The 10268-nt window shown below is 38.8% G+C and overlaps 1 protein-coding gene across 3 annotated transcripts; it reads left to right on the forward strand.

Moving 5' to 3' along the window:
- Positions 1-1726: 1726 nt before the first annotated feature.
- On the forward strand, positions 1727-7399 carry LOC123957705 (beta-1,3-galactosyltransferase 2-like). 3 transcript variants are annotated; one of them, XM_046030697.1, is made up of 4 exons: positions 1727-1865; positions 3524-3707; positions 5004-5270; positions 5964-7399. In XM_046030697.1, the coding sequence occupies exons 1-4, from the start codon at positions 1801-1803 to the stop codon at positions 6558-6560; spliced, it is 1113 nt and encodes a 370-aa protein (XP_045886653.1). In that variant the 5' UTR covers positions 1727-1800; the 3' UTR covers positions 6561-7399. The 3 variants fall into 3 exon arrangements, with proteins under 3 accessions (XP_045886653.1, XP_045886654.1, XP_045886655.1); XM_046030698.1 differs by having other exon boundaries at positions 3524-3626; XM_046030699.1 differs by lacking the exon at positions 5004-5270.
- The last annotated feature ends 2869 nt before the right edge of the window (positions 7400-10268 follow it).

The raw sequence follows: 10268 nt of genomic DNA on the forward strand, positions 1-10268 counted from the left end.
CCGACCAGATTTGGATTTCATCCCATTGAACAGGTAAGCTAACATTACCTCAAAACATGTGAAATATATTGTGATTTTGTGTTTTAATTGGCTCAAGTTAGTTAGATTACTATCCTGTATCCGGCTGTCCCAGACTAAGGATTTGCATAGTCGAATCAGAATTGTGAAGTCTTGCCAATATTCGACTGATAGTCGAATCATGTGTGTATGTGCACGAGGATTGTGAGGGGGGGTTGCACATGGTAGCTCCACTTTAATCTTGAGAAGCTGCAGAGCTGCAGTCTCCAAATAATCAGTGTACTAATCAACTTACACTGCACATTTACAGCTAAACTGAGGCTTCTTGTTAACCCTTTTCTCTCTGCTCGCCTGCCATTCACCGGTTTTGTGCAAAGTTTTTTGTCGTGCGACAACTGCATGCACGTGGCGGTTCCTTGCAGGTCTATTTCAAGTAAAAAATTACATAATATTCTTTGTGTTCATCAATGGTGATAAATGATCCGAGTTTCCCGCAATATCGTAATTGGGTGTATGTTAACTTATTGGGAGAAAACAGGTAGTTCTATGTAAAGTCAGACATTGAGCACCCCCATATCACCAAAATGGTATGATCGTTATTTAATAACACTGCTGCGAAGCTTTGACTGTGAGATTGACAGTCGAATCAGGCTCCGCCCATCAAAGGATCGAATCTTCGACTATTCCTGGTCAGCCCTACTAAACCCTAGGATACGTTGAAACTGTTATACTAAAGTGTGGGAACAATCTCTTTTATAATATTCAGTCTAGCTCACTAAGCGTCATACGATCCTGTACGCAGGATAAGCGGTTGATGGCTCACTAACTGTTCTCGTTACCACCCAATAAATTTAGCAAAGCTGACATTGCTGAGCCTCTCCGATGACACAAATAATTGTTGTTGAAAATTTGCCGGTTAAATGCAGTAAGTGTAACCTTATCATGTAATGGGCAAGGATTAGTTCAATATAAAGCTGATAAAAATATTACTGTAATGTTGCAGTGGGAGTTTACCTGAGTTTACAGCAGTTTACTGTCTTTGTTGTGTCGGTTTCCGTTTCAGCTCACTAGAGATGAGATGACTTTGGTTATGAATTGCAGCTATATAATTAAAACGGAATTGAAATGAAAAGTGTTGTGGAAATTATAAACCGTTGTCTTTATTAATTTATTAATAAAAGAGAACAGAGCTGGTCCAGAGACCTGTGGCCTGTACTACGAAGGGAATTCAACCTACTCAGAGTTGACAAACTCTGACCGCCTACACTTGTGTTAAACAATACTACAATGGTGAATAAGATGTTGATTAGTTGTGCACGTTCGCATAAAAGGGGCATGTTCGGCAGTGCAGGTAGAGTTTTTTCACAAAGGCGCATGCTCTGTATTTCCCCCAGAAGAATGCACGTTGATAGTGATAGTGATAGTGATAGAGAAACTGTCAGAAAAAAAAATTCTTTTTTTTTTTTAAGGAACCACATCGCTTCACTTTGCAAGGCTGCAACATCACACACACAACCCCACACACATAATATAAATAATAATAATACAATCTATACGGGAGAAAGAGTTTAAACAGAAAGAATACTGGCATCCATATTTGAATTTTGTACAACTGTCACATACTTTCAAAGCGGTGTGCTGTTGTGTCTGCTCGGAAATAAGAACTGGTCTGCTCATCTGTAACACTCCACCTCAAACCACAACGGCACTCACTGACAGACGGAGAGAACACTCCTCGTTCAACATCCTCGTTCTTAGCTGCAGTCTGTCTGTAGGCTTGCTATGGCCCTCTGCTGTGAAATTCTTCTCGTCCCTTCCAAAATGCTGGAGAACTCTCTTCCTAAATGGTAAGTCTAGATTTTATTTCAGTTTATCTAAAATGTATTGACGTTAAAGGAATACGCAACTCCAAGACACAGTGTGGTTTTAAGAAATACTGTATGTCTGGCTTTTATAAGAATAGATGAGTCCGATTAATTGCAGTAGAGACTGCACTCCGCACAAACATTAGAGCTGAGGGCTTGATTAGCAGTGTACAAATGTCATTTCTGTCTATGGGACTGTAATGTTTAGTCAAGTATTAAGGAGGAGGCTGATATGCTGTAATATCAACTTAATAGTTCTTTCCTGGTTTCTCAATATTTTATTTTAAAAGTAACTATGATAGTGTAAAGAAAACACACGGATTTGATGGGTGCATGACTAACTTTCACCACGGAAATTTCACTATTAAACGGAAGAGAGCACTACATAAATGGGTGAACTTAAAGACACAAACAGATCCTCCATTACAACTGCACCCTACTAGGTCTGCTATCATTCAGTGGACTATCATAGTAGCCTGCAGCTTCAGTTTTGTTAGCTGACCAGACTAGTTGTAACCATAATATTCACCAGCTAAATAACTTTTGTCTACTGTGGTAGCACCCTCAGTTGTAAGCACAAGAACATGCTAGCATCACTGAAAATGGTGTGAGCAGGTATAATGTCATTATTTTGAACAACAAACCACACATGATGTGCAGTAAAGCTTCAGTTGCTCATTAAAGGGTACAAGACCATAATTTCTGACTATGTTACTGTAAAGTTTAGTCAAGTCTTAAACAGGAAAGGCAAATATTTTGTGGCTGATAATTCTGCCATATCAACAAAATGGTACTTCCCTGGTTCCCACAGCAGAGAAAAGCACATAAGACAATCAGTAATAAATAAATAAATAAATAATTAATAAATTAAATAAAAAAAATATAATTGGTACATTGAGATATTTAGCCAGTATATTTGAGCGAAAACTATACATTGATATTTCTTATGACATATTTATTTATTCCACACGAGCATCATTTTTGCCCCCAAAACAGTGTGACAGTTATTCCTGTAAGTTTTCATAAATGGGAAACAGGCTTTTGCAGAAGTTTATTATTTGGTGTTAACATTCAACAATAAGGCGATAAAAAGCAAATACTTGGCTGCACACCACAGACCATGCAAATCTGACACCAGTCCTCCCAAACTCAGTATGCACGCTAGCAAAGGTCATGTGACAGAAAATGATGAGAAGTGCTTGATCTATATCTAGTCATAAACACTTTCAGTCTGTCTGTGATCTGGTTTTGGACCATCTTGATTCTGTTGATTGCTGTGTGTACAATGAAGGCTACATAGTGTATAGAATAGTCTATAGAGAATAATGTTCGTTAAAATAGGCAACACATCAATATGTTAAAAAACGCATCCCACTTTTCTCGAAATGTTTTGGTACTTGCAGTAATTCTAGTGCAGTTTGTGGTTGTGGTGGTTTCTGATGGATACAGAGCTTAATAGAGACTCCTTCCTTTGCTCTAAACAGTTATACACAGATAATGCGAAATGCCTACATGACTGGGCAAGGATGAGGCAATATTAGCAAAGTGCTTCCTGATTCCAATCCAGTAATGGAGAGTAAAGTGCTTCTGATGCAGTTAAGAGGCATTAAAGATGTCCATTTTCACTTTTGTCTTGGCAGTAAAAAGACTCCATGGACAAGAGCTAGACGATGGGTGTGCTTTTTGATGCTATTCCTCGTGATGGGAACTTCAGCGTTAATTTTCTACAATTCAAGCCCCCAGGTATCATGGCCTTTGAATGTGTGGACGATAAAGTTATTGCCAAACCAATCACACAACAATGTGACTCCTTCAGTTAGCAGTGTAAGTATGTTTGCTGGCTTCTATGTCAGTGTTGTCTTGAAAGAAAGGAAGCTACTGTATCAAAATGACAGAGGCAAAAGAAAAAGGGATAATGCATCTGTACTGTAGCTCTCTCTGTTTATCTGATAAGAAAAGTCATTTAGATGAGAGATCTGTAGTAACACATCACTGTTCTTTCTTTCATCATGTTGTTTTTAACCAAGACTGTTTAACATTCAGCCTGGAAAATTAAATTTACAATTAGCTAATTAGAAGAAGAAATACACCATGCGTGCTGTATATGTGTGTCTACTGAGTTAACAAATAAATATCATGTTTCTTTATTTCAAATAAGACAAAATTACAGTTAGTAACTTATTTTTTCATCTCCATGTGATGGCACTGGGTTAATAGGCTGTTCTGTTGGCTTTCCACCTGCTGTTGCACATCTAAGTCCTGTGACCTTGTCATCTTGTCATCTTTTGTAGCATTCACTTTTGCATTCAAACAAGGAGTGGAAAGCAGCACAGAAAGAGGCCAACTAGACTAATGTTTTGTTTTTTGTTTACAATTTCTGTATGCTATTTCATCCCTAAATTCACCTCTGAGAAGTTAGGAGGTGAGAAATCAACTTACTTGGCAATGCACTTGATTTTGAGCTTAATGTTTTGGGTGATAATGCTTGGCAGTTATCTTGGACCACTGTAGGCCAGAGATGGGGACTCGAGTTAGAGACTCAGACTCGAGTATGACTTTAGTCGCGCACAAAGTTACTTACTTGAGACTCGTCCTCAAAAGACTTCAGACTCGACTCAGACTGGAGGTGCTGGACTCGTGAACAATGTTTATTTTTAAGAAACGCCTGATAAGCTTGCTGTTATTCCCCTCCCTGCGTTACCTATAACTTGCCAACTTAACACATAGTATCTCCTGCGTGCGGATGGATGGGTGGTTCAAACAAACACCTCTCACGGAGACCACTACTTGTTTCCTGTGTGAAACTATTTTTTTTTAATAAGTTAAGCTAAATAAAGTACATAAGTTATGTAACTACATAATTTACGTCACTTACTTCACCGACCTACTTATTTTAACCCAAACCATGATCTTTTCCCTTATCTAACCAAGTAATTTTGGTGCCTAAACCTAGCCAAACTGCGAGCGATATACAAGGCTAACCGCTAAGTTGTCTTGACCAAGCGTTTTGATGTGACGACTTGGGAGTGAGAACGTGTTGGTAAACGAGAATAACACAAAGATAACCTGTGCTATTGAGTTGCATCTCTCAAAAATCATCAACCGTCTCTGCTTGCACAGATCCCCCCAGCTGACCTTTCCCAATCTGAGTACTTCGTGCCATATCCACACCAGTACCATTTCATACTGGATGAACCCAACAAATGTCAGCAGGAGAGTCCATTCTTGGTTCTAATGATCCCAGTTGCACCCCACAACAGAGAGGCCCGTGACATAATCCGCAGCACGTGGGGCAAAGAAATCAGAGTGCTGGGTCAAGTGATTAGCCATTACTTCCTGCTTGGACTGTCCAAAGAGGAGCATGAGAAAAAGCCCCTAGAGGAGGAAGTGAGTTGATTCAGTTCTCTTTCACTATACCTTTCAATCAAAAAACTTCACATTGTAGCATGAGGGTGAAAACATTCCAGAAGTTCAATGGAGGGGGTATCCAAGCGCATTTCTGTTCTTGTTGTTTGCAAAATGAACAGGCCAACATGAATAAGCTACATGAGAACATAAAACTCACAAAGTAATCAGAGCAGAGACAGTAAAGAAGGTTGAGAAGCCAGGTTATAGCTGCAGCCAAATAAAATGCACAACAGAGAGATTATTGGTAAGATAATATTTTTTTTATCATGGATCAAACAATGATGTGAAATGTGTCACGCCTAGTGACAAATTATCCCCAAACCTTGCACTTCCCCATTTTTTTTTCACAGAGCTTTTTAGTGTCTCACATTTTTTTTCCCAGCCAGTGACTTTGGGTCAGCCTCACAGCTCTCATCAATCCTGTTTGTAGCAGCTGTTTGCAGCAAAATAATCTCAGATAAACTCATGTTATGCTACCTGCCCAGCAATAAATGGTACAAAACGTTACCCACTAGACAGTGAACACAGTGTAGCATTTACAGTACAGTGGTGACCAGCTGTACTGAAGAGGTAAATGTAGAGTGAATATTTGACTTACATTCACTAGCTGGCAATTACTGATTACTAATTACACAACTACTGCTTTAAATGCTCCTATCTCTTTCTCTGTAGATATTAAAAGAAAGCCAGAGGCATCATGATATTCTCCAAAGTGACTTCTTGGACAGCTACAGAAACCTCACCATTAAAACCATGGTAATGTTTGAATGGCTCAGCTCCCATTGTCCGAACACCTCCTACGCCATGAAGGTCGACTCGGACATGTTCCTTAATATCCACAACCTCGTTAACATGCTTTTGAAAGCACCCCGACATCTCTACATGACAGGACAGGTGTTAAGGGGTGTTTATGTTCTTAGAGACAGTACCTCAAAGTGGTTCCTGCCTGTTTCTGCCTTCCCTGAGTCTACGTACCCATCATATGCTCTGGGAATGGGCTATGTGTTCTCACTGGATTTACCCAAGAAGATTGTGGAGGCGTCTGCACATGTTAAAGCTGTTTACATTGAAGATGTGTACGTGGGACTATGTATGAGACATTTGGGTCTCTCACTGACAGATCCTCCTCATGGTTTGTTTATTGCAACAATACCTTTTTTTCGCGGCAGCTGCTACTGGACTTCTGTCATTACAACATTACTAGAGAACTCTAACCAGCTTGCAAATGTATGGATAACATATCAAACTCAAACACAAAGTGGCTGTTAAACACGTATGCTTGTGCCTTACAAAAATTGTGACTGCTTAGCCCTGTTGGGCAGGAGTCTACAGCAGTTACAAGGCAACATCAAAAGTGGCTGCCTTGATGATGTTTCTTATCTCTGAAGTCCAGTCAGGTTTTTTGATACTAAAACAGAGATTGTGACAGATAAGCATTTTGAGGCTGAGTTAAATGTTTTCATATTTAAGATAGCACAAATGATTATAAGGATATAATAATTGAATAGATTGTTTAAATTATTTTGTATATTTTAAAGATTTTACAATGGAGAGCTGTTTTTAAAATTGCTCCTGTGGCCATGCAGCTTACATGCTTAGCACACAGAATGCAGCAAAATAAGGAAGATAGCTCATTTAGTACTTTAATAGTAGTAGTACTACTCTAGTAGTTTAGTTACCATACTGTAAAACTCAAGAGGTTAAAGTGATGATCTGTGTACAGGGATATGATAAACATGAACATGAATAACTTGTACCACAGGGTCCACACAAAGCAAAGAACCCACATAGTTCAGAAATTTGTGCTGCAAGATAGTAGATGTAGTTCCTACAGCCCTGTACTCATCTGTACTACAACTACACTCTACTAGGCCTACTGTCATTCAGTGGACTATGATAGTAGCCTGACAATTTATTTTTGTATGCTATCCAGTTGTAGTAACCGTAATAGTCACCAGCAAAATATTTTTTGTCATAAAAGTGGCAGCACCCTCAGTTGTGAGCACTAGAACATGCTAGCATCACTGAACATGATGTGGGCAAGCATAATGTCATTATTTCGAAGCTTTCGACATGTGGTGTGCAATAAAGCTTTGGTTGCAAAAGTAGAATTTCTGAAGATGTGACTGCAATGTTTAGTCAAGTATTACACAGTAAAAGCAAATATTTTGAGGCTGATAATTCTGCCATATCTACAAGATCTTTCTTTCCTGGTTTCCACAGCAGATAAAAGCACATAAAAAAATCAGTACATTGAGAACTAAAAATATTTGTTGTTTTGCACCCTTCAGATAATCTTAGCTTCCATGACTTGGTATGGCTTTACGTTCTGTGTTTTTCTTTTTAAAATAAATTCATGAGAAGCATAAAGTAACAATGGTGCAAGTAATTATTCAAATTAATTAACATGCCTGGTAAAATAAAGGTGTAATCATTTTTTAATTAAAGTAACTACTTAAATACAGCAAATGACTGATATATCTTCAGCAAGTAGGGTTTAACAAAACCAATTGACAATACACTCCAAAGGTTATATTGCTTGGTTTTTGTTGACAGAGTTTAAAGAGGTGTTTAAATAACTTCCTGAACATTTTGGAGGATGTGGTTTGTGATGCTGTTGAATTGCATTTCACTTTGCTTCAAATATTTAGTCTACCCCTACAGTTAGGAATTAGCCATAACATTATGATGCTAAAACAGGTGTGATGTGCGCTCTTTTGTTAATGTTAGTTAAAAGCCTTGTAGCAGAGTTCTGAACAGCCTGGAGACGGTAAAGCTCCTTCTTGCTCAAACAAGTAAAAGACTGTTACAGTAATCTAAACGAGAGAAAATAAAAGCATGAATGATCATCTCCAACTCACCGTTTGACAGCAGTGTTCTTAGTTTGGAAATATTCCTCATTTGGAAGAAACAGTTTCTGATTAGTTGTTTAGAGTGGTACTCCAAGGACATCGCTGAATCAAAAACAAAACCTAAGCTCCTAAGGCTCGGCTGGATAGACGTCACCAATATGCTGCTTTATCTGAGGGATGCTACTTTCAGAGGCGATAATTAGTGTTTCTGTTATCTCAGTTGCAGTTCAGAAGCAAGACGTTTTCATATAACAACTGTTTGATACTGGTCAAGCAGTTAATTAAAGAAGACAACTTGCGGAACTCAGTTTCCTTAAACAAGCAGTAGTTGTCATCCACATACAGGTGGTAAGATATGTCACTGAATTGACTAATTATCTGTCCTAGAGGAAATATATACAAAAGGAACAGAATGGGTCCCAAGACAGAACCCTGAGGTACCCTACACGACAACCCTGCAGTTTCAAACATGATTTACATAAACACTAAAACTTCTAACAGAAAGGTAAGATAAAAACAGTCCAGATCCAGACATCCCAACCAGATCATGGAGCCTATTTATCATAATATTATGATCAGCAGTATCAAAAGCAGATGAAAGGTCCAATAGGACCAAAACTGTGCATTCCTTAGAGTCAGCTGACATCAGAATGTCACTAGAAACTTTAAGTAATGCAGTTTCCAGACTGGAATTTGTCAAAACAGCTTGTGATTCTCAAGGAAAAGGGTGAGTTGCTCTGCTACAACTTTTTCTAGACTTTTTGACATGAATGGAAGTTTTGGCCTGTAGCTCCTGGGTAGTAATGGATCCAAACTGGGCTTCTGAAGTACAGGCTTAACAGCAGCATGTTTAAAAAAAACTAGGAACACCACCAGTTAAAAGTGAAGTATTAAGGATCTCCCCAATATAGGGGCCAATAGAATCAAACACTACAAATAGCACAGTAGGGAGAACATCCATAGGACAAGATGAGGGTTTCAATGTAGGTAGCTGAGAGGTGATATCATGTAATGTCACAGGTTTAAAAGAGGACCAAGAATGAGTGGGAGACAGGTCACATGCAGAGTTCTGAGAAAGTGATGGTAAGATTTTTACTCTGATATCTCTGATCTTATTTACAAAGAAGTTAACGAATTCATTACAGTCCAATTTAGAGAACACAGTTGCTTGAGGGGCAGAAGGAGAAACTATTGCATTAATGGTATCAAACAGGATTTAGGATTGTGCTTATTAAAGGATATAAGTCGAGAAAAGAAGCAAGTGCTCGCATTTCCCAGCATCTCGTTCTCTCAGATGAAGTCTATGAACCTCAACTTTAAAAGATTTCCATAAACGTTAAACAGTTTCTCCTAAAACTCTGGACTGTTTCATCAATCCAAGTTTTTTTATGGGAGACAATGCATGATTTCACATATGCCACTTTATCTAAAATAGCTAAACACTGATTATTAAAAGACTGGATAAAACCCCATCTCAGGGCGTCTGGTACAGACCGGAAGTGCTAGTTAGCTAGCCGCAGCTAGCTGCAACGTAGCAGACGGGGGCGTTTCATACAGATGCTGAAGGGTACCTTTAGCGTAAAATCCTTACGCTTTGTCACGCTGTCTAAAAATGTCAGTTATGACGCATTGAGATGAGAATGTGTTGGATAAAACCATCTGAATCACTGCATCCTATCAGTGAACATGGGTCAACAAGGCAGAGAACCTCCCAGCAGCATCATGATTAATAATCCGCCTTTGGGCCCTAATTCTCATGAACATCTTCCACACGTGCATTTACTATATCAAGACCAAGTGCAGACAAGGTCCAGGGTGTGACCCATAATGTATGTGGGTCCAGTAACATGCTGAGTAAAATGAAAAGAGTCTGTGCGAGATATGCAGGTGTGTTACATGTGATATCATCACTATGCAGGCTAAAGTCCCCAATAATTAGGACCTGTATGACGATAAAAAGTCAGTAAAATCAGTAAGAAAGATGCCTGCAGGACCAGGAGAGCGGTAAATTAACACACAGAAAAATGCATTAAAAGAGCCTACTTTGAGCATCTGTGATTCAAAAAAGGAACAACTTTCAGAATTTATAGCTCTAAATAAGAATCTGTCACGATCAAGAGGCAAA

The sequence above is a fragment of the Micropterus dolomieu genome, linkage group LG19 (assembly GCF_021292245.1).
Source record: "Micropterus dolomieu isolate WLL.071019.BEF.003 ecotype Adirondacks linkage group LG19, ASM2129224v1, whole genome shotgun sequence".
Lineage (NCBI taxonomy): Eukaryota > Metazoa > Chordata > Actinopteri > Centrarchiformes > Centrarchidae > Micropterus > Micropterus dolomieu.